General features: G+C 40.8%; 1 protein-coding gene across 1 annotated transcript; it reads left to right on the top strand.

Moving 5' to 3' along the window:
- The first annotated feature begins 7,373 nt into the window (after positions 1 to 7,373).
- etaa1a (ETAA1 activator of ATR kinase a) lies at positions 7,374 to 26,838 on the top strand. Its single transcript, XM_072581545.1, has 6 exons — positions 7,374 to 7,605; positions 16,694 to 16,831; positions 17,482 to 17,555; positions 18,525 to 18,625; positions 21,451 to 23,783; positions 24,850 to 26,838. Exons 1-6 carry the CDS (start codon positions 7,425 to 7,427, stop codon positions 24,966 to 24,968), a joined length of 2,946 nt encoding a protein of 981 aa, XP_072437646.1. The 5' UTR covers positions 7,374 to 7,424; the 3' UTR covers positions 24,969 to 26,838.
- Positions 26,839 to 27,617: the final 779 nt, after the last annotated feature.

The raw sequence follows: 27,617 nt of genomic DNA, 5'->3' as shown, positions 1-27,617 counted from the left end.
TTGGATATGATGGCAGAAAGTAACCTATTGAAAGCTGAATAATGTCCTGGGAGTTATAATCAAGGGTTTGTTGTCCTCTACATGTTATTGCTCAGGATGTAGATAAAGCACCACTTTAATTTGAAGAATTATGCTGTGCTATTGTTTAGAGTGCCCTTCATAAATGAAGGTTTTCACACACAAGAACGCATTGTGAAATGTTTGAGTGCTGAAGTGTAATTATTTCTGTTACCTTTCATCTTTGGAATTCACATAAACTTTAGCATTATATAACCATTAGATAGCCATTAGAATGCAGCAACTATGATTTCTGAAGCAGCGACACAATGTTTGACTGTTTAAATATTTCTTTACACAGCGAGAACACCTCCTTTCATGAATCACTAGAATTGTGTATTCACAGCCATTGACATGCAGGATGTGTTGAAGTATGATATTCAACCGGGAAAAATATCAATTAATCAATGTCACATCTTGTATAATTATTGATAGCATGCTCTAGTTCTCTGTACCTTCTACTGCTTTTGGTAGCATCTTGAGTTTCAACTGTGTAGTGTACCGTGTGTTGATAAACATGCAGAGTATTAGGGTCAGAGGCTTTGTTTAGAAAATGCTTTCCTGGGATGTGAGTGAAATAACTCTAGCGAACCCGGTATTCAGTCACCAAGTCATCCTTGATTTACATGTGGAGCGTCCTTGACACTGATCCAGCTCCCTCCAAGCTCATTCTCAATGTCTGACACTCCTGTTAATATCTGTCAGCCAGGGCTCTCTGTTTGGACCAGATTAACAGCCCCAGTCAGGGAACTCACATTGTATGAGTCTACCTAGTTGACCATGTTTCAGGAAAAGCCATCATTTATTACTTATCCTTAACTGCCATTGAAATAAGTGGCTTGCTAAACTAATTCAGAGGGCAGTTAAGAGTCAACTCATTTGTGGGTCTGGAGCTACATGTAGGCCAGACATGGTAAGCATGACAGATTTCCTTCCTAGAAGGACATCAGTGAACCAGATGAACCTTCACAACAATCAATGATAGTTCTCATGGTCCCCATTACTGACGCCAAGTTTTTTTCAGTTGGCTGAAGTCATATAGTTTCTTAGAACTGGTGTATTTAAGTCACTGTTCCAAATTGACTTTCTGACCTTAATAAAAACTTTCACAGAACTGATCAAAACTTATCTGCCTCTCTCCCTTTACTGAAAAACATCCGAATTCCAAAAATATGTTATGTGAGTTTTATCACATCTTCGATGGCTTACATAAACATTCCTACACCGGTGAAATACCCTGCTGGATGGAAACTGACATCAGTGCCTTGAGAGGTCTTTTAATTACATGCCCAGAGTATTAAGCCAAGGCTTCTGGAATACTAGCCCAGTGATATTACCATGACGCCACAATCTCCCTCAACCTGCTTTGCTTTCTGTGACACTCATTGTTTATCTTGTTTTGTAAATCTGTGACTAGATCCCCCACAATCGAGTCATTGCTGAATGAGATCACACAGTGACTATTCTATCCACACCAAAAGTCCAGGCACCATTCAAACTGTATTCAATTCCATCCAAAACAGCAAAGGTAAAGCGAGCGTGAGAGAAGAGAGGGATAAGTGCACCAAAACATGAGACCAGTCATTTCAAAATTATGTTTGAAACAAATTTCAGGCTTCAAACAGACTAAGAGGGGAGAAGAAGGTCTGATTTTTTTTTCTTATGCTCTACTTTACAATAGCTGCACAAGATCTGACTGTTAAATGCCAATTGTGCTGAAAGTGTATATACTGCCTAATCTCACTGCCTCAGAATCAAGACATATGTCATCCTCAAAATGTTGTTTCGAGATCCAGTCAGGAAGAACTTAATTTTTACATTATTTTTCCCTTCAAGTTTGCACAGTGTGTTGACGAGAACTCTGAGCTGTGGTATACCAATGATGTAATCGCTGATCCAAGATGGATTCAGCCTCATTCATCATCTCCCACAGCCGGTAAGCCTCACATCATTCACACAGGGGATAATCTTGCTATCTCTGGAGCTTATGATCATTGGAGATTCATGTATGCGCTATGCCACGGTCCCTGAGCCACAAGCAAGCCAACCATTTGGTCTTGTCTACTTGAAATTTAAGGAAATGACAGGTCACTCATTCAATGCCCCTGCTTCATGTCACTATGTGACCATTCTTAAGTTTTTTGCATTCGCCTTGACGTATTTTTTTAGTTTAATTTGTTGCACTGAATGCTTGAAAGATCTGTTCTTCCCATTCTTAACTCTTTTCCTCCCTGTTCACTGGAGAATGGTTGTACTGCTGCAACATACAGGAGATGTTTTGGTCATCATTAGAGAGGATACATGCACTAGAGCAGAATATTGTGTTTTGTACTGTTCTATTCTGTAATAAGTCTCACACTAAGCCCTGTTCACCCATTATCCCCATGGTGCTGCCTATATTAGAATGCTATCCCAATGACTCCTCAACTTTAACACTCTCATCCTTATTTGCAATTCCTTCCGATCTCATTAATCTCCTCCAGCTGCAGTAAGCCTCTGAGACCTCTGCATTCCTCCAGTTCTGGCCCCTACTTCATCCTTGATTTTAATTATTGCACAACTAATGCCAAGTGCCTTCAACTCTAGATTAACCTTCCTAAACCTCTCCATCACTAATTTTTATCTCATGTTTTAGTGTTGATTCCTGGCATGGCAGAACTAATATATGAGGAGAGATTGAATTGGCTAGAATTGTATTCTCTGGAGTTTAGAAGAGTGAGAGGAATCTCATAGATACCTTTAAACTTCTAACAGGGCTAGATAGGTTAGGGTCAGGGTTAGGGTTAGGGTTAGGGTCAGGGTTAGAGTTAGGGTTAGTGTCAGGGTTAGGGTCAGGGTTAGGGTTTGGGTTAGAGTTAGGGTTAGGGTTAGGGTCAGGGTTAGAGTCAGGGTTAGGGTTAGGGTCAGGGTCAGGGTTAGGGTCAGGGTTAGGGTTAGGGTCAGGGTTAGGGTTAGAGTCAGGGTTAGGGTCAGGGTTAGGGTTAGAGTCAGGGTTAGGGTCAGGGTTAGGGTCACGGTTAGGGTCAGGGTTAGGGTTAGAGTCAGGGTTAGGGTCAGGGTTAGGGTCAGGGTTAGGGTTAGGGTTAGGGTTTGGGTTAGAGTCAGGGTTAGGGTCAGGGTTAGGGTTAGCGTCAGGGTCAGGGTTAGGGTTAGGGTTAGGTTAGTTGCAGGAAGGATGTTCCCAATGATGGGGGAACCCAGAACCAGGGTTCATAGTTTAAAGATAGGTGGAAATAGGGTTAGTGTTAGGTTTAGGGTTAGGGTCAGGTTAGGCTTAGGGTTAGAGTCAGGGTTCGGGCTAGGGTTAGGTTTGTGGCAAGAAGGATGTTCCCAATGATGGGGGAAGCCATAACCAGTTGTCATAGTTTGAACATAGATGGAAACAGTTTTAGAACAAAGATGAGAATCTTCTTCACCCAGAGAGTGGTGAGCCTGTCCAATTCATTACCACAGAAAGGCCAAAACATTATGTGTTTCCAAGAAGAAGGTTGATATATCTTTTGTGGCTAATGGGTTCAAGAGATACGGGGGATAGAATGATTAGGGATTTGAGTTCAATGATCAGCCATGGTCATACTGAATAGTGGAGCAGGCTCTTTGGGTCAAGTGGGTAAAAACAATGACTGCAGATGCTGAAAACCAAATACTGGATTAGTGGTGCTGGAAGAGCACAGCAGTTCAGGCAGCATCCAACGAGCAGCGAAATCGACGTTTCGGGCAAAAGCCCTTCATCAGGAATAAATCAGACAGTAGAACCTTAAAGTTAATAATCTCTAGATTATTATCTGAGCCACAAGCAAATTGGCATGGGGTAAATAAGATTAGAGAGATGACTCAAAGACTGGTGCGGAAGAAATGTGTTTCAATTTGGGAGGCAATGGCAAAAATGGACAAAGTGGGAGCTGTACTGTGGGGACCAGCTTAATTTGAACATTTTTGGGAGCAATATTCTGTTGAATTTTATAGCTAGGGCAGTAGAGAGTGCTTTAGTGTGGGGAGGTTGGGTGGGGGGGGATGGATTGTAAGAGATGTTGTAAATCAAAGAGAATAAAATGGGTATAGGAGTAGGGTAATTATTTGGTTAATGATAGAAAACTAAGCATTGTTGTCAAAATCCAAGAGGACCCCAGCGCTTCTCTCTCATTAGGGAAAGAAAGAGAGATGTCTGGTGGTGAGTTTAACCTGAGGATCACCATCTCTGAGGTGAAAGGCGAGGTTGAGAAGGTAGGACTTTCATGGCGACACCAGCTGATGCAGGAATTAATTCCACACTGTTGGCATCACCTTGTGGCACATCCAGCAAACTGGACAATGGGTAATGATAACCAGAGTGCAGTAGGCGATCTACACTTTTGAGTGCAGATCAGTAATGAAGGAATAAAATAAATAACTGCAGATGTTGCAATTCTGAAATGGAAAGTGCTGGAGAAACTCAGCAAGTCTGGCAGCATCTGTGGAGAGAGGAACAGAGGTAACGTTTCAAGTCCAGTAGAAGTTATGAAGAAAGCACGTAGAAAAGATCTTGTGCACTGTTTTTGGAAAGTGTGAATTTCTTCAGGTAACCTGGTTCATTTTTATCCCTCAACCCCAAAAACAGATGATCTGATCAGCATCATTTTGCTGTTTGGATGGAGTTTGTGCACAAATTAATTGCTGTGCTTCCTACATGACAACAGAGGCTACACTTCACACAGTGCTTGACTATAATGCCATACAAAACATCCTGAGCTGGTAAAAGGCTCTATAAAAATGCAAATTTTTTTAACCAATTGGATACATACAGGTCGCTTTGAACAAAAGCAATTAATAAGATGTGGATTCATCCTTTAGAAAAATTGGTAGGCTGATATCTGTTGAAGATTGGTTTGAAGACGATGTAACTGAAAAGGAGCATGACCAAATACCCTGTGGATGCAATGCTTTCCTGCTGTTGTGGTGATAAATATATCATCTGTGCAATAAATAGTATTGATTTTAGAGTTGAATTATATCCTGGAATGTTATTCCCTCAGGGTCTGAGAAATTTCAAACTATATCCAAGCAGAGCGAATATTGTACTTGCTTTATGCAGGAACCTAATTTGATAAATTAAGTAATCACATCCTGTTCCACCCAGGTTTGCTCTGCAAAATTGTTTAAATGTAGTGTAACATTCGGGTGGCATACTATTTAGACAGGGTCCAGCTGTTGTTAAATGTTAAGATTTATAACAATGACAACAAAGGAGATATAATGAATTTAAAATCCATGATGCTGGGTGCAGCTGAATTTTTTTTAAGGTGACAACCAGCGCAGTGTCAGAAAAACATCCATAGCAATCCTGCTTTAGATACTCAAACACAAATTCAAACCAGACAATTCGAAAGCTCTGGAAGCTGCAATATTTATTTTAAAATAACTTAGTTTATTAAAATCTGAGTTGTCCACATCATGAAAAGGATTGGCACTTGAATTTAGGATTTTAAAAATTGACAGCTGATTATCAAAGCACCGGGTTTTGTTTCATTTTCAGGGTGAGACAGGTATTAATTTCTAAACTAAAGTTAACAAGATCACATGGGTTAAAAGGAGAGCTAGCAATTTGGGTACAGAACTGGTTTGAAGGTAGAAGACAGAGGGCGGTGATGGAGGGTTGCTTTTCAGACTGGAGGCCTGTGACCAGTGGAGTTCCACAAGGATCGGTGCTGGGTCCACTAGTTTTTATCATTTACATAAATGATTTGGATGTGAACATAGGATGTATAGTTAGTAGGTTTGCAGGTGACAACAAAATTGGTGGTGTAGTGGACAGCAAAGAAGGTTACTGCAGATTACAATGGGATCCTGATCAGATGGGCCAATGGGCTGAGGAGTGGCAGATAGAGTTCAATTTAGATAAATGCAAAGTCCTGCATTTTGGAAAGGCAAATCAGGGCAAAGCAGTACTTATACACTTTATAGTAAGGTCCTGGGGAATGTTGCTAAACAAAGAGACCTTGGAGTGCAGGTTCATAGTTCCTCGAAAGTGAAGTCCCAGGTCGGCAGGATAGTGAAGAAGGCATTTGTAAACGTGCCTTTATTGGACAGTGCATTGAGTGTAGGAGTTGGGAGGTCATGTTGCGGCTGTGCAGGACATTTATTACGACATTGGAATATTGCATCCAGTTCTGGTCTCTCTGCTATAGGAAGGATGTTGTAAAACTTGAAAGGGTTCAGAAAAGATTTAGAAGGATGTTGCCAGGGTTAGAGGGTTTGAGTTTTAGGGAGAGGCTGAATAGACTTTGAGCTTTGACAAAGGGTCAGTTAGACTTGAAACGTCAGCTCTTTTCTTTCCTTGCAGATGCTGCCAGACCTGTTGAGATTTTCCAGCATTTTCTTTTCTGGTGAATAGACTGGGGCTGTTTTCCCTGGAGCATTGGAGGCTGACGGGTGACCTTGCAGAGGTTTATAAAATCATGAGAGGCATGGATAGGGTAAATGGACAAGGTCTTTTCCCTGGGGTGGGGGAGTCCAGAGTTAGAGGGCACAGGTTTAGGGTGAGAGGGACAAGAGTTAAAAAGGACCTGAGGGGCAACCTTTTCATGCTGAATGTGGTGCATGTATGGAATGAGCTTCCAGAGGAAGTGGTGGAGGCTGGTACAATTATAACATTTAAAAGGCATCTACATGGGTATATGAATAGGAAGGGTTTAGAGGGAGAGGGGCCAAATGCTGGTAAATGGAAATAGACTACTTAGCATATCTGGTCAGCATGGATGAGTTGCTCTGAAGGGTCTGTTTCCACACTGTACATCTCTATGTTTAGGGTGGTATGGTGGCTCAGTGGTTAGCATTGCTGCTTCACAGCACCAGGGACCGGAGCTCAATTCCAGCCTCAGGAATTTGTGGAGTTTGCGCATCCTCCCTATGTCTGCGTGGGTTTTCTCCCAGATTCCAAAGATGTGCAGGTTAGGTGAATTGGCCGTGCGAAGTTGGCCCATAGTGTCCAGGGATGTGTAGGTCAGGTGCATTGGTCAGAGGTAAATATAGGGGAGGGGGGATGGGTCTAGGTGGGTTACTCTTCGGAGGGTCAGTATGGACTTGTTGGGCCAAATGGCCTGTTTCCACACTGTAGGGAATCTATAACTCTAGATGCTGGCAGACCTGCTGAGTTTCTCCAACAATTCCAGATTTTGTCCTTTCCAACTTTGATGGACAGTTACTGGGGGGCGGGGACTAACCCGAGCAGCCAATAGAAGACGGCGGTCGACGTTGTCCCCAGCCAATGGGTGGAGGGGAGTGGCCCCTTAAAGGGGAGGGGGCGGTGTCGGCGGGTTTTTATTTTCATCGCAGGCGGCGGCAAGATGGCGGCGCGGGCCCGGAGAGCGGCGCCGGGCACCGAGTGAAGGATGAAGAAGGAGGCGAGCCGCGGCGGCAGCGGCAACAACGCCAGGCCGAGGCGGACGCGGCTCCACCCGAGCCCGGGGCTCGCCGGCGAGCGAGGAGCTGGCCCCGGGTTGACTCCCCCGGCCCGGGCTGGCAGGCTGAGCCGAGGCTCCAGGTCCGCAGCTAGGCCCTGGGCCCCTGAAGGTGAACACCGGCCCACACCCCCCGGCCTCCTCCCAGGCCCAGTATTCACCCTTCCTCCTCCTCCGCCCTGTCCCACCACTCACACTCACTCACTGTCTCTTTCTCACTCTTTCTCTCTCACTCTCATTCTCTCACACTCTCTCTCTCTCTCTCACTCTTTCTCTCTCTCTCTCTCTCTCACATACTCTCTCTCACATTCTCTCTCTCTCACATACTCTCTCTCTCTCTCTCACATACTCTCTCTCTCTCTCTCACATTCTCTCTCTCTCTCTCTCTCTCTCTCACTCACTCTCTCTCTCTCTTACTCACTCTCATTCTCTCCCTCTCTCTCTCACACTCTCTCTCTCTCTCACACTCTCTCTCACACTCTCTCTCTCTTACTCACTCTCTCTCACATTCTCTCTCTCTCTCACACGCTCTCTCTCTCACATTCTCTCTCTCTCTCTCTCACACTCTCTCTCATACTCTCTCTCTCTCACACTCTCTCTCATACTCTCTCTCTCTCACTCTCTCTCTCATTCTCTCACTCACTCACTCTCTCTCACATACACTCTCTCTCTCTCTCTCTCTTTGTAGAGAAACACAGGGACATCCACCAATGCCGCCCCCCCCCCCCCCCCCCCAAAAAAAAACCTCTCTGCTACAGCCACAAAATAAAGCTAGGAATGAAAGAACTGTATTAGCAATAATAAAAACTGAAAACCAAAACTGGAACTTAAAAACGTTGGGAGCACAAGAATAGGTCTGGGGGGAAAAAAAAAGTTGGAAGGCAAAAGTCTGGGGCATACAAAAAATATTTGGAGCGAAAGACTTTTTTATGAAAAAAGGTTTGGAGCAAAAGGCTTACAAAAATTGGGAGCATGTGACTGGGTCTAAGTAAATGGTGGGGACAAAAGACTGGCTCAAAATAAACCTCAGCAACAGAATAAGCGGAGGAGGGATGAGAGCAACTAATGTTACAAGTTCATAATGTCCATCAATAATAATTGGAATTAAGTCAAACTATATTTGCAGCAAAACAAATCAGCATTCAAAGCTGGGCCAATAAAAACTAGGGACAAGAAACTGGTACGGTAGGACACGAGTGAAAGTAACAATGAAACTTGGTGGAAAAAGTGCTGCCCATTAGGAACTGAGATTAACAAAATTAGGACCAAAAAGCCAAAATGTAAGAAACATTGTAATCAGCAAAAGTTCTGGGGTGTTAAAACTGGGAATAAAGATCTTTAGAGCAAAAGGAGGGAAAAAAATCCACATTAGCAGCCAAAAACAGAAATAAGACCAGCATCAAAACTGGGAGCAAAAAGACTAGGAGAAAAGGGAGGGATAACAAGGTTGGAGAGAAAAAAGAAAGGTATAAATAGAGAGAAAACTGGCAGAATGAAAAACCTCAGTCAAAAACCAGAAAGCCAAAAGCTTAGAGTAAAAAATACTGCATTGACAGCAAGAATATAAAGTAGAAAAACTCAGGACAGCAATTATTGTATGTGCAAAATTTGCACGTGTATCTGTTTGGACATTTCATTTTATAAAATAATGTTTTCTTTCCTCTGCAGATTGGACTAATTGAAAACTCTGCTGTGCAGACAGTTTTTACACCAAGGCCCATTCACCCATTGCCCCTGTGCTCTCTGGACTGCTTTGTTCTCCTAGTTCAATAATGCATTGCTCTTTTCCAATCTGTCCATGATTCTGCTCTTCGCTCTTCTTAACTTCTCTTGACCCACAGCTCCCTGAGATATTTCTGTTCTCCAGTGTATTTTTCCGGTGCTGGCCTGTTCAGCTTCCTTAATTTTAATTGCTCCACCATTAGCTGTCATGCCTGGATCCTATGCCAAGTAACCCCCTCCCCTAGACAAATCTGTTTAGCTATCTCTACTGTTGTAATACATCTTTTAAGACCCACCTGTTTGTCTTGGTCACAGCCTGTTATGACTGTTAAAAATTACACAATACCAGGTTATATTCCAGCAGGTTTATTTGGAAGTACAAGCTTTCGGAGGTTTGTTCAATATATCGCATCGATTGTATGACACTATGATCTTTTGGTATAAATTCTGTGTCCTATGATCCTGCTCCACTAGCTACCTAATGAAGGAACAGCGTTCCAAAAGCTTGTATTTCCAAATAAACCTGTTGAACTATAACCTGGTGTTGTGTGATTTTTAGCTTTGTCCACTCCAGTCCAACACCGGCACCTCCAAATCTTATGATGATACCAGATTTTATCTGATAGCCTACCTATGAAGCAGCTTGGGATGTTTTAGCATGTAAGAGTAGTATATATAAATGCTGTTTACACAATACCAAAGGTCAAAACAGGGCATGGCAGGGAGAAGGGTAGCCATGGGGCAAACTATCATTGTAGGACAAAAGTAAGTCAGGGAAAATGCAAAGAATAAGGGAGACATCTAAGTCTAGATTGAAATCAGGAAACACTACTTCCTGCTAAGGGTGGTAGAAAGGTGTAAAAAACTCTCTCACAAAAAAAAGTAGATGCTGCTTGAACTAATAACTCCTAAATTTTGACATTACTAGATTTCTGCTAGCCAGAAGTATTAATGAGACTAGAGGAAACTAAGACATGATCTTGTTGATCATTGACTGATCATTCTTGAGAGCTGAATAGCCTGTCCCTTCCCATTTGAGTTGTGAGTGTCTGTGAGGGAGTGTGTATGTGTGAGTGTAAAGGGTTATAAGTCTGTGAAAGGGTGTGTGTGTATAGTGCAATGGGGTCTCTTGAAGTGTGACATGAACCTAAGGTCCTGGTTAAGACCCTCCCTATGGGTAATGAACTTAGTTATCAGCCTCTGCTCAGCCACTTTTCGCTGCTGCCTGTCCTGGAGTCCACCTTGGAGGATGGTCACCCGAAGGTCTGACGTCGAATGTCCCAGACAGTTGAAGTGTTCTCCAACTGGGAGGAAACACTCCTGTCTGTTAATTGCTGTATGGTGCCCATTCATCCATTGCCATAGCCTCTGCTCAGTTTCACCAATGTACCGTACCTCAGGTACCTTGCCTGCAGTGTATGAGATAGACAACATTGGCTGAATCATATGAGTACCTGCCACATACATGTTGGGAGGTGTCCCCACGTGTAATGTGGTATCGATGTCCACACTCTGACATGTCTTGCAGCATCTACCTTGACAAGGTTATATGGTATTGTCCTAAAGGCCGGGCAGTTTGCTACGAACAATGATCTGTTTGAGGTTTGATGGCTGTTTAAAGGCGAGAAGTGGAGGTGTGGGGAAGGTCTTGGCAAGGTGCTTACCCTCTTGTAACTTTGTACACCCCAGTCCAACACCGGCATCTCCAAATCCAATTTATGATTGACGTGGGAAGGCTGGTGAGCAAAGCAAGAGAAGTTAAACCTTGGCTGATGAAGGCATGTGTGATGGTTTCAGCGATGGGGTTCATGTGATAGTGATGGCATGGAAACAAGTGATGATGCAAACGTTCTATGTCCTTGTTTTGATGATGTGATAAAGATTATGCATATGGTTTCAGTTGTAAAGCAATCACTTGATAAAGGAAGCTTAACAGTTTGCAATCTCCTTTGTCATGATAGTAGCTCAATCATGTTAACAGCTGACAAGAGGGAGAGGCTCTAAGTGACCTATATACGTAAGCAGGCAATCACAGTAGATAAAAGAAGGTTTTATCTACTGTGATTACTAGTTTAGGCATATTCATCAAGGTTTTATCTAGACTTTCATTGTGCAAATACATGCTGTGGGAGACCTCCGATTCATCTGCAGTTAATCCTGTCATTACTCTCATCAGGAGAGGGAAGGGAACATATAGAAGTGAATAGTATACAAGCATACTTTTAGTGCGGTAGTAGTGTTCTTATCTCTGGGCCAGAAGATCTGCGTTCAAGTCCCGACTGCTCCAGATAACATATCTGAGCAATTTGATTGAAATACTTATAAACGTACTTTTCACTCTTTAAAATGTAACCATTTGCCATTAATGTCCAATTTTCCATCTTCAGTTAGTTGATCTCCCATTGTCTTGGGAGTCAGGAATGTCTGAATTCAAGCCCCCACAATATAAAATCATGTGGGGTGTAGATAAGGTTAATAGTCGATGTCTTTTCCCAAGGATGGAGAGAGATTTAAAAAATACATTAGGGGCAAATCTTTTACACAAGGTGGTTTGTATGTGGAATGAACTTTCTGAGGAAATGGTGAATGTGGGGACAGTTACAATGTTTAAAAGACTTTTGGATAAGTACATGAATAGGAAAGATTTGAAGGGAGATGGGCCAGGAACAGGCAGGTGGGACTAGTTCAGATTGGGATTATATTCAGCATGGACTCGTCGGATCAAAAGGTCTGCTTCCATGGTGCATGATTATGTAAGGATATTATCTAGGACAGAAAGTAAAAGAGTACTGTATTGTTGATAGTATGTTACTTTGACTACAACTTTAAACAAAGAGTCATCCATCTGAGGTGGATAGTGCTGTGTCCTCATTAAAGCATTGCCAGTAAGATTGGATTAACTAGACACTGAAATATTTGTGGAGTTTTCAGCATATACATTGACTGCTGTATTAATGCTTCATGTACTGAGCTTTGAGTTTTCTGAACATAAGGCCATCAGTAAATACAAATTAATTGTTTTCCCAAGCTGTTAGAAACAGTAATGATGGTGTAAGAAATACTCTTGTATTGATCGTCTCTATCCAAAAACTGGGAAAGGGTATTAAGGTTCTGTTTCCAGATACTACAGCTGTGTTTTAGAGTGGTCTGAAGCCCTATCTCTCTGCCCATCATATAGCTTCAGTGGTTATGATCAGCTTGAGAGTCACTTCTGAGCAGCAGATATCTACCAGAAACAAAGTTCTCTCCTCTTGTCACCTGTGATTTTAGACAGGAGTGCGGCTGAAGAACTATAACTTGTAATGAGTTCGCTTGCACACAGCCTGCAGGAGGAACATCTCAAGCTTATTATGGTATCTTAATTGTGTAGTGTTCTTACACTTTCAATTCAGAACTGTTGAAAGAAAATTCTCAATTCAAACAAACTTTCAAATGAATCCTATGTATCAAATGCCATTACATTTTAAAGACTCTTACCCTGAAAATGTTCTAATGAAAAAATATATTCCCTTGTTGAAGACATTTGAGCTATCAAAATCGCGAGGGGCGCAGCTAGGGTGAATAGTCAAAGCCTTTTCCCAGGGTCCAGGAGTCAAAAACAAGAAGGCATAGGTTTAACATGAGAGGGAAAAGATTTAAGAGGATCCTGAATGGCACCGTCTTCATACAGAGAGTGTTCGGTGTGTGGTGCAAGGCCAGAGGTGATAGTGAAGCCGGGTACAATTCAACATTTCTTTGTATATTCTCGTGGAGTTACTTATAATCTTTTGAACAAACAATCTCAGGTGAATGTTTCTTCAGGGACACTTGAAGTGTTCCATTGTGGCCGAGAACAAAGTGTCACATAAGATGAGAAAATCAAATTCTGAAGTGGGGCCTTCAATTTGCATTGGAAGAGGAGAGAGTGAGGGCTGCAGACACTGGAGATCAGAGTCGCGAGTGTGGTGCTGGAGAGGCACAGCGGGCCCGCCAGCATCCGAGGAGCAGGAGAGTCAACGTTTTGGGCATAAGCCTGATGAAGGGCTTATGGAATTCCTGAAAGAATTCCTGAAGAAAGGCTTATGCCTGAAGTGTTGATTCTCCTGCTCCTTGGATGCTGCCTGACCAGCTGTGCTTTTCCAGCCCCACACTCTCGTTTCATCTTGCACGGTTCTAACTCTGAGATAAACCTCTTACCGCTGATCCAAAATGTCATGTCTAAGGCTGAAGTTCTATCTCTGTGCTCTATGAGCTTTCCTAAATTACACAAGCTTTAAATTTGCAGCTCGATCTTTGCAGCATTGTGTGAAATCCTGTCCACTATGACCCATTATCAGCCATCGTGGCTGCATGGTGGCTCAGTGGTTAGCACTGCTGCCTCACAGCGCCAGCGACCCGGGTTCCATTCCAGCCTCAGGTGACTGTATGGAGTTTGCACATTCTCCTCGTGTCTGCGTGGGTTTCCTCCGGGTGCTCCGGTTTCCTCCCACAATCCAAAGATGTGTAAGTTAGGTGAATTGGCCATGCTAAACTGCCCATAGTGTTAGGTGCATTAGTCAGAGGGAAATGGATCTGGGTGGGTTTCACTTCAAAGAGTTGGTATGGACATGTTGGGCCGAATGGCCTGTTTCCATACTGTAGGGAATCTAATCTAAAACTATGTAAAGGCATCTGGATGGATACATGGATAAGAAAGGTTTGGAGGGATATGGGAATTATTAAATGGGACTAGATCAGTTTAGAGTATCTACTTGGCGTGGACAAGTTGGACTGAAGGGTCCTTTTCTGTGCTGAAAAACTCTGCAACTCTGTTTTTTGTTTTTAGTCTTTGTGCAGAATAGTGGTGGAGGTTAGCAATTGGTTTTAATTTTGTGCACAGTTTATCAAAATCTTAGAATGAAATAATAAAGACCCATATGTTGTTCAGATGGGATTAAGTTTCACTTCCAGGATTTGGAGGTTGTGTCATTCAATCTGGTTTCCAAAGGCAACACAATTGAATGGTGCATGTATCACTTTTGCATTTTATTCCCGTGTTGAAGTTTAATGCTACTTTGAGGAGTGATTCCTTTCTGTGATGCAATTGAATCTGGAACTGCTGATTGTGAACCAAACACTATAATCCATTCCTGACAATTGGAAGTAATTTTCTCACTTTGGTAATTTAAGTGAAGATGATATTTAGGATTGTCATTTGGGCTCGAGTGTGTGGCACACTTGTGTATACCAGATGCCTATACTCGCAGACAGGAAGAATATAATGTCAATGCACAGTGCCTGTTTCAGCTCAACAAAGCAGCTGACATCCATTTGCTGGTTCATTTTTCAGGGCAAAGCCTTGAACAATCTGAATCCATCTGCCTGATTCAAAATTTAAGCAAACTTTGGCAATAAACTGTCATAGAGATGTACAGCACGGAAACAGACCCTTCGGTCCAACTCATCCATGCCGACCAACTAATCTAGTCCCACTTGCCAGCGCCTGGCCCATATCCCTGCAAACCCTTCCTATTCATATACCCATCCAGATGTCTTTTAAATGTTGCAATGTACCAGCCTCCCCCACTTCCTCTGGCAGCTCATTCCATACACACACCATACTCTGCGTGAAAAAGTTGCCCTTTATATCATCTTCCCCTCTCACCCTAAACCAATGCCCTCCAGCTCTGGACTCCCCCACCCCAGGGAAAAGACTTTGTCTATTTACCCTATCCATTGCCCCTCATGATTTTATAAACCTCTATAAGCTCAACCTTCAGCCTCTGATGCTCCAGGGTAAAGACCCCCAGCCTATTCAACTTCTCCCTTTAGCTCAAATCCTCCAAACCTGGCAACATACTTGTAAATCTTTTCTGAACCCTTTCAAGTTTCACAACATCTTTCCAATAGGAAGGAGACCAGAATTGCACGCAATATTCCAACAGTGGCCTAACCAATGATCAGGTCCTGGGGATTTATCTACCTTTGTACTTTTCAAGACAGGAGAAAGTGAGGAGTGCAGATGCTGGAGATCAGAGCTGAAAATGTGTTGCTGGAAAAGCGCAGCAGGTCAGGCAGCATCCAAGGAGCAGGAGAATCGACGTTTCGGGCATGAGCCCTTCAGGAATTCCTGAAGAATGGCTCATGCCCGAAACGTCAATTCTCCTGCTCCTTGGATGCTGCCTGACCTGCTGCGCTTTTCCAGCAACACATTTTCAGCTACTTTTCAAAACATCCAGCACCACCACCTCTCTGTTTCTGTCACAGCACAGACTGTTAGTCATTATTTGCTTGTAACATTTTCCACAACCCCTCTGCTGAGCAGAGTCCACTTGGCAAACAATCAGCACTAATACAGTATAAATATTAGGTTTTGCCCTAAAAGAAAATCCTCTATAGCTTTTTTTCAGCAATAACAATTCATGCTCAAAATTATTAAATTCAGATAATTCAAATATAGGTCAGGTGAATTGGCCAAACTTATTTGCCCATAGTGTTAGGTGCATTAGTCAGGGTAATTGTAGGGGAATGGGTCTGAGTGGGTTGCTCTTCGGAGGGTCAGTGTGGACTTGTTGGGCTGAAGGGCCTGTTTCCACACTGTAGGGAATCTAATTAATCATAATGACGATCTGAGATTGCACATGGGTAATTTAACTTGCAATTCTGAGAGCACTCAGAAAAAATATTAATATGCATTTTCTCCAGTAGTTTTCCTGTTTACTATCTTTGAAGGCATTGGCTGCTCACTGTGCTCAGATGCCATCCTTTACCATAACCCTGTGCCCATTTTCACACATAGTCGGTGATTATTGGCAGGCTGTTTGAGAAGGGTGAGGTTGGTCAGCACAACTGAGGCTCCTGGCCTCTGCTGACATTCCTGTGAGCACATCAAGCAGGAGTCTATGGACTAGTAATTAGGACTCAGATTGCAAACTACTTGTTTCCTCATTCAGTGCTTTAGCACCTGTACTATACAGCTGAGATTAATGCACTTTTCACGAGGGAGACGGATTCTTTGGGACCCTTTGGATCCTGTCATCCCTCAGGGAAAGCCCACGAAGAGAGTTTTTAATATTTAATGACTGAAAAAATAATTTCCCTTAGTGTGAGGTTTATTTGAACGTTTCTTATTAGCAAGTCTTCGGAAGGTAGCAGGTCATCTTGTGAGTAGACAGTAGTTACATTGTAATGATAGTGGTAATAAATTGGAACTGGATTATTGTGCCTAAGTGGAACATTTCTCCCCTGAAGTATTTCATCTCTTGGGAATTAACAATACACACTAAATCCACTATATAAAAAGTTACAAAATTATTCGTAAATGGACACTTATTTATTTCAGACATTACTTTGTTATTCTGTGGTTCATGTCCTTTCCCATGTTTCTTTGTAAAGATATTCATATTTCCATCCTAAATAAATGCTGTTCTAAACTGGGCAGATAGCCTCTCCTAAGTATAATTATTTTTAACTGCACTCCCAGTTTTTGTACTATTTTTAAATCTATTTTTATTTTACAGAAATATCGTCGAATAAAACTCCTAAGAGGATATTGAAAAAGCAACAGCTCATTGCAAATCACAATTCCCCTGTCAATGACAATGAGTTACAACAGGATATTTATTGGGACCAACACTCTCCAACCACATTTAAATTGGGTAATGTGACACATTATCAAGTATCTGAACATTATCAAGTGTCTGAGTTTTATTCAGTCTTAGTCTTGACTCTATTTTGATATTTTTCTCATTGCCTTGTCTCACCTGCCTAACTCTTCAGCATGTTTAGAACTTGAATTGGTCACTGCACAATAGTGCCCATGTATTGCCTATAATATCTTACTAGCCACATAGTTGCCAGCAACAATTTTATGTACATTGCTATCTCATTAATATTTGTAAGTTTTGTCACTTACTGCCACATTTTAAAGGCAGCACTATATAATTTGAAGCTGTTAAAATAAGAATTTTATTTTCTGGCAGAAAGACTGATGATTGTATGGGGTGCTGTTTCAAGTTGGAAGGCTAAGTAAGGGTTTTATAAAGCTCACTGCAAAACCGATGAATGACTTTGCTAAAATGCTTGAGAGCAGTTTCAGTTCAATGTGCTGAACATTAGTCTATCGGCACCCCACAGTGTAATCCTTAGGCCATCATGTTTAAAATTGTGTCGAATCACTTTATTTTTGCTGATACGTTATAAAACACTAGAGCCCAGCTTGTTTGAATTATTGTGTTTTTCTTCAAAAATATTTTGTTTTGTTGCTCTTATTGATAATCAAATTAGCTTCTCACCTTTGCTTATGCAGGCATGGAAAAGAAGTCTGTGACTGGGCAACATGTAGTGGAAATATCTGACATTGTAAAGCGTATTGCCCCACAGGTAACCGACCACTTTGTAAACCTTCTGTTGCATAGAGTTCTGATCGGCTTAGGAATTGATTGGTGTAAGCATCACCCTCTGTGATGATGTTGCAGGACTTGATCAGAGTAAAGAAGGAGATTGTAGGAAACGGATTTCGAGCTAACAATGCTTTTAACTGTCTCTAGCAATATGGTCATATTCATGTAACTTGTAAATAATTGTGAGATAATAAACTTTATGTTGTTTATTTAAAGTGACCAGAAAGGATGTATCCTAATCTACCTTTGGGCTTGAAGGAACCCACTGACAATGTTGGGTCTGAACAGTTTGTTATTGAGCACATCCCAAACCTAGGGGAACTGACTAATTATATTGTCTCTCAGTTGGTATCCATAATTCAGAGTTACTTTACAAAATCATTGAAAGATCATTGACCTGAAATCTCAACTCTAGTTTTCTCTCTCCTATCTTGTGTATGGTCGCTTGCTGGTCTATTTAGTTCAAGTCTCACTCATGTATTCCAATTAACCACTTCATCATTACAATTTGGGGTTCGTTGTGGAGATGTAGTGGACTAAATGGATCGAGAAATGCAATTTGCTGTGTTGCTCATGAGCGGATGGACTTCCTCCTTCCTGAACTGTTACTACCCCGGGCTATTTTCAGCTGTCTTTGATTTCAGTTGATTATCATTTCCCTGCTTTCATTAAAGTGTTAGGGATAAGCCTTAAAATCCTGTCCATATTGATTCACGATGCTAGAGTGTCGTCAGAAGATGAACACATGAGGAACAAAGTTGGATTACCTGTCTCAGTTACTGTTGCCACACCACATAAAATTACAACTTTTCTTTAGCAAACAGAGACCCTGATTTAAATAAAATTCTTGTTACCTATTTTTAGTATTTTGTTCTTTGAAATACGTTTAAATCAGGTAGAAGTGTCTAAAATTATTTGATGATTGATAGCCTTTCTTTTGGTTAAATAGCGATCCTCTGAAGTGCCTCTGAACCTATGGCTTGGTGAGGATGCAATCCAGTGTAGCCCCACCATTTCTTTTCGAGAAAGGATCAAAACAAATAATTCAAGGTATGTGCCACAAGCAGACTGTTTTACAGAGTCGTAGAGTTATAGCGAGGTTGTACAAGTATTCGCTTGTAATGCAACTGTTACCATGCTCTTATTGTAAAATATTTGCATAAGCATTGATTAAGGAAAAGGTTTATACCCAAGTCACTTTATTAAGGGAAACTTAAATTTTATGATGATGCTGGGCTAAAGTTGATGTATTCATAATTTATTGAAAAATTTTATGTTGTGATTAAGATGATAATACTACTTGCCAATGTCATGATGGCTCAAGATTATAAAATAGTTCAATCAATTCAAGAGGAAGTGTTCATATTTCAATTTTGTTTAATATCTTATTGATATAAACAGAATTAGTTGCTAAGAAATGTGTACCTGACAACTGTTGAAGAAGAGTCTGTAGCAAAAATGTGTTAAGTTTAAGTGGAAGAAAGCTGTGCACGTGGTGTTCCCTCACCTGAGTGTACATGACACTCAAATTTGATAACTATTATAAATCAGTTTCAATCATTAAATAATATTCTGAGATTGGCTATTCACAAAGTTGGACAAAACTACTTCATGTCAGATAAATCACTGAACTTTACATTTCTTTTCCAGGACATGCTGACCTTTTTTACTTGAGTTTTTAGGGGCATTATGGTAATAATACAATGCCTTTGTTCAAGTTTAAACGTGTCTGAGAAATACTTTCAGTTTAAAAACAGAGCTCTAAACTTCTTTACTTGCAGGTTACTACTTTGATATTCACTTGTTCAGAGTATTAACAAATTGAACTTGGTTATAAACAACATTCTCAATTTAATATTCCTCTCCCTGGCAACTGCTGGAGGTTGAACCAGACAGTTTGCAAGCACTCTATTTTGACCAGGTGTACTACCCACATATCCACTACATTGTATCACATTGCTTATACCCTCTATTTCCATCTCCTAACATTGCCCAACTTTATGTCTGCTTCAGATCGGCAGGATCTCATAGATGCCTTTGTTACCTTCAGCTGTGACTATTTGAAAACACATGGAATGAGCTCTCCTACATTTAACCTGCTGTGAACTTTAACATAAGAAGTAAGAGCAGGCAGAAGCCTTTTGACTTGTCAAACCTACCAAGTCATTCATAAGATTGTAGCTAATCTGGTTGTGGCTTTAACTCCACTTTCCTGCCTGCAGACACTTACGGATTTAAATCTGTCTGCTTTGACTATATTCAGTGTCCCAGCATCCACTACTCTCTGAGGTAGAGAATTCTAAAGATTGAGAGAAGTGTTTGCTCATCTCCATTTAAAATGGGAGACACCTTATTTTCAACTGTGCCCTCAGGTTTGAGATTCCCCCAATAGGAGAAACATCCACTCAGCATCAACCCTGCCAAACCCTCTCAGAATCTTTTATGAAATTTTGTAAAGCAGCTCTCATCTTTGTTTTTGTATCTCTGTCGATCCCATACTTCCCTGTCCCTGCTCTCTCTGGGCCATATAATTCTCCAAGGTATCAGTAATCCTTGAATTCTGGCCTCTTGAACATCTCTGATTTTAGTTGCTGCACTAACAGTGGCAGTGTCTTTGTTTACCTTGGCCTTAAATTCTAGAACTGCCTTCCTTAAACTTCTCCTCGTCTCTGATTTTCCTTCCGTAAGATGTTCTTTGGTCAAGCTTTCGATATCTGCCCTGTGTTTCCTTTTTTTTGTTCTGTCCCTATGAAACATTTGGCATATTTCATTGCATTAAAGAGGCCATTAAAATATAAATTGCTGTTTAAAATTCTCAACTATTTTAGCTGGTGTGCTCTGTTTTGATAAGCATGGGAAAGAAACAAAATCAGGTATAAGTTGGAACTAGGCCAATTTTATTGCCTTTTCTTAATATTTAGAAATTTTATTCTGTAGTTTTACACATGCAGATTTTAGTACTTTGCACAGATCTATCCATGTGCATTGACCTGAGGGGAGAGTTCTTTCCCCACTGAAGTGTACACGCCACTCCGAGTTTTGGCCTGTGTATAAATGTGGATACTTGCTGTGCATGTGCACACAATGTAAGTCTCCCAATGCCTGATTGTCTGATTGTTATTACCACTTGTAAACAGATGTTATACCTATCAAATTCACTTGTATGCACAAATTCTTTACAAAATGCAACATGGAAATATAGAAGCAGGAGTAGGCCATTCAGCCTTGTAAGTCTGCTTTGTTATTCAGGTATGATCATGGATGATCTTTTATCTCAACACCACATTCCTGCATTTTCTCATACCCCTTGATATCTTGAATATCTAAAAAACTATCAATTTCTTATCAATTAGGGCAGTGCAATAAATGCTGGCCTAGCCAGCGAAGCCCATGTCCCACGAATGAATTTTTTAAAAGTTTAAAATTTGCTGTCTTTCATTGCCATTAATTCAGAAATCAGAATTTTGTTTTGATTTCAATTACCCTGTCCTCAATGAAAATCTAATGATTTTTTGAAAGTGCCACTTTTGATAGAAAGCTACTGATATTTTAACTTATACATTCTGAAGAAGAATCATATTGGACTTAAAATGTAAACTCTGTTTCTGTCTCCACAGACATAACTAGACCTGCTGAGTTTTTGCAGCATTTTGTTTTTATTTCAGATTTTCAGCATCCCAGTATTTTGCTTTTATTAGGCTTCTTTGGGAGTTTACTTGCAGCTTGTTATATTGATTTTAAGTTGTTCATTAATGAAGTTCTTAAAAAAGGAAGCGAAATATTCATGCAAAGAAATTCAATTTTGCTTTTTAAAATATAACGCTTTATTTTACAAATAGATTGTTCGAATATGACAATTTTAAAATTCATTTTAGATTTCAAAGGAGCACAGATGAAGAACTGATGAAGTTAGCAAAAGAATTTGACCGGAATATGGTGGAACAAGATGTTGGTTATGGTCAGGAAGACAGTGGAGTTAACTGGACTTCAGATTCTGCAGATTGGGAACAGACACTGGGAACAGAACAACTGAATTCTGACCTTTCAGCATTTGAACAGATACCTGTGACTGCAATAGCTGGGCAAGTTACAAATGGTACAAGCAGCACCGTTCCTGTAATTGAGCTACACAGTCAGAACAGTAACAAGAAACCACTAGATCTAGAAGTTGAAGCAGCTGTTAATGCCTTGTTTGATGGACCCACCCAACATACTAGTCGACCTCTGAGTCAGGGCCTCTCAGGTAGTGACACTCCAAGTCCAAAAGCGGAGGAATCCTCTACTTCCAAAGTAGTTTCAGCACCTGCACAAGATGGTCTAGAGCCTGACAAATACAGCACTAATACAGCAGTAGTCGATCCGGTGACTTCCTGTCTGACTGGTAAGCTACCTAGCGACCTTCGAGCATCAAATCCATTGGGAATAGATGCAGGGAACAGTACTTTCATTGACCACACTGCAAGCTCCAAGCATGACACAGATTTTGCTTGTGAAGCCATCACCACAGGTGGTGAATTGGATCAGCAAAAAGATACTAATACTCGATTCATAGGTAAGGCAGGAGCACTTTGCACATCTGAAATGATTCCAGAGGATGATGGGTTTGATGACTGGGAGAATGATGACTGGATGGCAGAGGACTCTTTTATAATGCAAATTACACAGAACCCAGAGCTTATTGCCACGCCCAAAGAATGCAAGCATTTCCAGAACCAATCAGGTCACACCTTGGCTGCTGCTAACCAAAATGGTACAAACAAATGCAATGTTTTGACCAATTTTGAGGCTGCTCCTACCACAGTGCCATCTTCATCCTTTGTGCAGCCGGTGCATGGCCCTGTTCACAAATCTAAAGACTCTGAGATGATGGCTGATGCTTTGCAGTTTGCAAGAGGATCTGAGAGACCAAAGCCAAGGGCTACCTTTGCACTACAGAGCAAATCTAAAGATAAGATGAGTGAGCAGGCACCTCATGACAAAATTCAACAAAGCTATGCGTTTAAACCTGTGATTAATGCATTCATAAAAAATGAACAGAGGAATTCTGACGTTCCAAGACCTCAGTGCAATTCTCATCTGTTTAACGTACCTCGAATGGAATCAAGTTCCTTTACTCTCACAAAACCTTTTAATCAACAGACATTGTGCAATGGTGGTGTACAGATGAGTACAAAGGATACCCTTGTTTCCACTGGCAGTTCAGTGCTTCCCAAATCCCTTGATCATTTGGGATCTGGAAGACCCTGTAGTGCTGCCTCACCGAGGACGTTTGGTACCTTGCTGCAGAGTGCTCCACTTGCAGTGTCAACTGACGACTGGAATGATGAAAACTTCTCTGATGAAATTCAAAATATGTTTATCGAATTGGACAGTCAGTGGGGACCTAGTGATGATGATGATGATTTGAACAGGATGTGTGATGATGTAGAAAAGCAGATTCAAAGCCAGGACTCTGGGGCAGCTATGATCAGTGAGGCTACCGAACTAAACAGAGTAAACAGCAACCAGACTTTAACAAGCAATGTTATTTTGCCTTTGAACATGCAAAAAAATCAGTTTAATGAGAGCTTGGATGGACAGCAAAAGCATTTAAATTACAATCAGTCTTCCCTCATGTCAGAAAGCAAAATCTCCAAAGGACAGTTAGCAGCAAAACAAAGTAATGCACCTTCCGTGAGGCATTTGCTAAGGCCCACAGATTTGACATGCCTGGTGTGTTCTGCAGCTACACTCCCTACACAAAGCCATCATTTGAATTCCCTAAGCAGTTTCCAGGATTGCTGTTTGTCAAGCACTACCAACACGTGTGCAGTGAATTTGAACAGATCCAAATTTGTGCCTGGCTCTGTAAATAGTGCTGGCATTTCAAATTTGCTTCGGGCTTCAATCAGTGCAAACTTTGGCCATTGCCAGAAACTTTCTACATGTACTGTAACCGTGAATCACACAGCCCCCAAATCACAGCATACTGCTGGCACTCCCAGGACTCCAAGGTTTAACTTCACTAAAATTATGGATTCGTCTGTGATGGGTGTTCAGGGAAACACCAGCAGTCATGTAATGCAAAGGGCAAAAACTTTTGGCAACAGAGATCATGTGAAAAGCCCTGTGGAAAGAAATGTTCAGTCAAGTACATTTTCCACAGTGACGCGATATCCAGCAGCACCTCTAAAGAGACATTTTTCTGATTCTTCTCTACAGACCAAAGGTGAGAAGGTGTTCTCAACATTTTGCGTGCAATTCTGGTGAAGTGTTACTCGTGCCCTGTTACATTACATTTGTGATAACTAATGTCTTGTTTTCAGCGGCACTACAGTATTTCAGATAAACACTATTACAGTGGTGATAATTTTCTGAATTTGCACTGTCACTGGGGAGCCTAACCACGCAGACTGGGCTGCATGCCTGAATTTCGGATATGTGCTCCCAGGCAATAAATATTCCTGAACGGAAGACTAAATGAGGAAAGATAATCTCCTGCTGCTTAGTGAATTTGGAATCAATAGTTTTAAAAAGTTCCTCATTAATTATTTTCCAGTATTGTAATTCATCCCTAAGTTGCTGAAGGCACAAATGAGGTGTCTTGATATTGTGATTGTAGCAATAGGAATTCACTGTTACTACCAAAAAGAGATTTTTCGTGTGCTGGCATTTTTAATACAGATCAATAAAGCATGCCTGATTTTAAAAAGGGGACGTAATAACTGAGGCAGGTCATTTTGAAGGTAGTTATGGAAAAAGGCAAGAATCTCCGAGGTCTCGGGACTGTGGCAAATGGGACAGCAAAACTTGAGGAGGTTTCTGAAGTTAGAATAGGGAACGTGTCCAGCAGTTTGAAGGCAGGGTTTTAACTTAAATGCAAACCTATGGAGGCATAGTTAACTAACCCAAACCACAAGGATGAGGTGAGACTGATGAGCAAGTTGGATTCAACAAGGCATGGAATGCAAGTTACTGTTGGAGTTTGTTGAGGTGGTAAACTGGTTGAGGATATTAGAATGCTCTGCAGAAGTGACAAAATCAAGGACCCACGCCTTAAAGTTCTGGAAGGTAGTACTTGACAGGTGGCTGTAATTCTTAGTAAATTCTGTATTGTTTTCCAGTGTTAGAACAGACAAGGCTGGGATCTACATCAGCTCACCATCTCAAAATTCTGTTGAGCTAAACTTGAAACTTTTGTGTGACCTTTTATATCACTGTTATATGAAATGCAAATTATGCGTCACTGCTATTGTCCCAAAGGATATTTCTTGCTATGCTTTCCATTTGTGCAGTTTTGGAGAAGCCAGTAACAAAATGCTCATTGCAAGAGATTGAACAGAAGAAATTGGCAGCATTGGCTCGGAGGAAGATGAAAATGCAAGCTAGCGATGCTCGTTCACCATCCACGTGACTTTGCAGATCCAAGGGATGACTGGTTACTAGAGGAATGTGATGAAGGAGATCGTAGTCAGCTGAAAGAGTATACATTTTCTTTCCAGAGAATCAGCTGTGCATCTTTTTCTCTGCAATGTAGCTGGACAAGTAAATGGAGGCTTGTGTTGGCTTATGAGAAATCAGGTGTGTTTACATTATAACTACGTTATTAAAAAGTACATTACAGTATTTCTCCCAGTGGTCTGTTTCTAATATCATGACTTAAAAGTCTTTGCGTTTTTAGTGTCACTTTTTCTTTTCACTCCTCTTTGCCTTAATTCAAGACTTTGATCCTCGCTGTGTATGCTTTGTGACTATTGGATTGCAAAAAGCATTTCATCTCTTCCCAAACTAATCTGAGACTAGTACATGCAGTTCCATTAGGAGTGGGGCTCTCAACTGGTCAGGAAAAGGAACCCTGGATATTTTCCCCCCTTTAATGTAGTTTCACAAAGGCTTTGGATTGAAGCTGGCATGATCTTGATATTTGTGACTGCATCACCAAAGGTCCTATCTGTAAACTTTCTAGAACCATTTAGTATTTTGCTTAAGCGTGAAACAAAATCCTAAGGTACATTTTCCTAGAATAATAACCAGTCATTGCAATCTTCTGCCAATTTTTCCTGGTTTAATTTCAACAATTAGCAGCTTCAACAAGCATCATTAAATTAGTCTAATGCAAATGTTCTGTCTTTTTGCAGATAAGTGACTTGCTATAATACAAGGGGTTCTTATTGTAAAAAACTGCTAATGCTTTGTACTGGTTTCAATTTCTTTGTTACATTTTTTTTGCTTTTATACTGTTAGTTTGGTAGTGCACGTTTGAACATTGCTGAAGAAAGACATTTTAACAAAGTTTGTTGGCTTGCACTCATCAGAACCATTCACAAGAAAATAAAACTGAGCAACATTTTATACCGTATGAGAACAGCATGCTGATTGGTTGGAAAGAATCTACTTTCGAGACAGTCAGCACTATCTTGTGTGTACATAAAATGTTGTTCCCCTTTACCTTGTATTTCTTGTGAAATGTTCTGATAAGTGCAAGACAAAAATATTTCAGTAAGTTTTTTTTAAGCAATGTTTGTGTTTTAAGCTCCCTGGGATTCATGTTTCTCAGGCAAATGAGTAGAACCCAAACATTTTCTTGTACACTATTTGAATGTTGCCATTAACCCATTATCAACCCAAAGTTATACATTGATGGATCATGCAATAATGCTATGTCTTTGTTCTGGTTTTTTGCTAATGTGTCAATTACTAGAAAGTTAAACTCTTTCAATTTGAGTTAACTTCCAACTGAGCTTTCTGAAGACTCTATTCTGTTATGCAGACTTGGGAGAGTGTTTAATTTGGTGTCAGGGTACCACACAAAGAAAGCTCTTGTGACATTTTAATTCTGTCTTTGTTACACAATGTGGTTTCGATGGAATAACGTTGTCAAATCAAGATTTTGCTGTATAAAAAAAATTCTATTTTTTTCTAACCTACCTCAGAACATGGACATATATACTTGATTCTGGTTAGTTGTTGCTTTGCAGTTCAGCTGATAATTACTGCTTTCTGATGATGTATTTATACGAAATATCATACCTTTGTAGTAAAATTTTAATTTTATTTTGTTTAAGTTGTTTGCACTACACTGTTAATGTTAGAAAACCAGATCCTAAGATGACATCCGAGTTCAGTAGTATCGATCTGATCTGTACCATAACTATTTTTAGGTTTCTGTTGGCCTATGTACATTCTGTAATACTTTGGCAACTGTACATATGTAAGTATTTATGTATACCTGGTGCTTTTTAACCAGTGTCTAGACATCTAATTAAAAACAATTGAAGGACTCATTTGGTATTATAAAATGACGAACTAATGTACCTTGAATTCTTCTCATATGCAATCCCATTATTATTCCTAAGGGAATAATTCAGTTACTCTTCTATATTTGGTTGAGTGCATGATGAAAGAGTAACGTGCTGGTGATGTTATGCTAAGGGTGTAGTGCACATCCTCCACTATTCCTGTTTCTTTCTAAAGAAAAGGTTTGGTTGCACAGGGTTTTAAATTGACTTAATTTTGAAATCTCAGAAAAACCGTAATGCGTCACTTCAAAAATCAGGAACCTGTTTATTACAAGCACAGCTACTTGGTCTCAACTCGTATCCACAAGTCTCACGCAATATCCCTTTAAAAAGATAGTAATTCAGTCTGTTTTTGCCAAAGATGGTTCATTTAAGTTTTCTTTTTCACAGTCTGAACATGAGCTAAGTACAGAAAAGAGAGAATTGTGCTTAAATCTTTTCAATTGCATTGCATTCACATGCAAACGTGCACACAGAGCTTAGCGAGAGCATTGGTCCAACTTCCTGCTCCCTGGCATTTGTTCCCTGTAAACTACCACTGCCCAGTTTCCATTGGAGCCCCTAAACCAGCTTCTATTGTAAATCATTCATGTACAAGTAATGTTGACCCCAACAAATCCCATTTTGAAAGTGCAGTATGCATTCCTGCTCAAAACAGCTCCCACTTTTCGACCTTCCTGTTGTTGCAGACCATTTTCTCCCATCTCCAACCTTCTATTTCTCGAGTCCTTGAATGAGTTGCCTTTTCGCAAATATCTGCCTGT

This window comes from Chiloscyllium punctatum, chromosome 11 (genome assembly GCF_047496795.1).
Source record: "Chiloscyllium punctatum isolate Juve2018m chromosome 11, sChiPun1.3, whole genome shotgun sequence".
Classification (NCBI taxonomy): domain Eukaryota; kingdom Metazoa; phylum Chordata; class Chondrichthyes; order Orectolobiformes; family Hemiscylliidae; genus Chiloscyllium; species Chiloscyllium punctatum.
The sequence above is the reverse complement of the archived record's forward strand: the minus strand, read 5'-3'. Positions and strand labels throughout refer to the sequence as shown.

Bases quoted from the DNA above. Each gene is read 5' to 3' on its own strand.
- etaa1a (XM_072581545.1), top strand. From the start codon at position 7,425: ATGAAGAAGGAGGCGAGCCGCGGCGGCAGCGGCAACAACGCCAGGCCG. The intron at 16,832-17,481 runs GTAATGTGACAC...TTGCTTATGCAG, and splicing joins TCCAACCACATTTAAATTGG to GCATGGAAAAGAAGTCTGTG. The intron at 18,626-21,450 runs GTATGTGCCACA...AATTCATTTTAG, and splicing joins ATCAAAACAAATAATTCAAG to ATTTCAAAGGAGCACAGATG.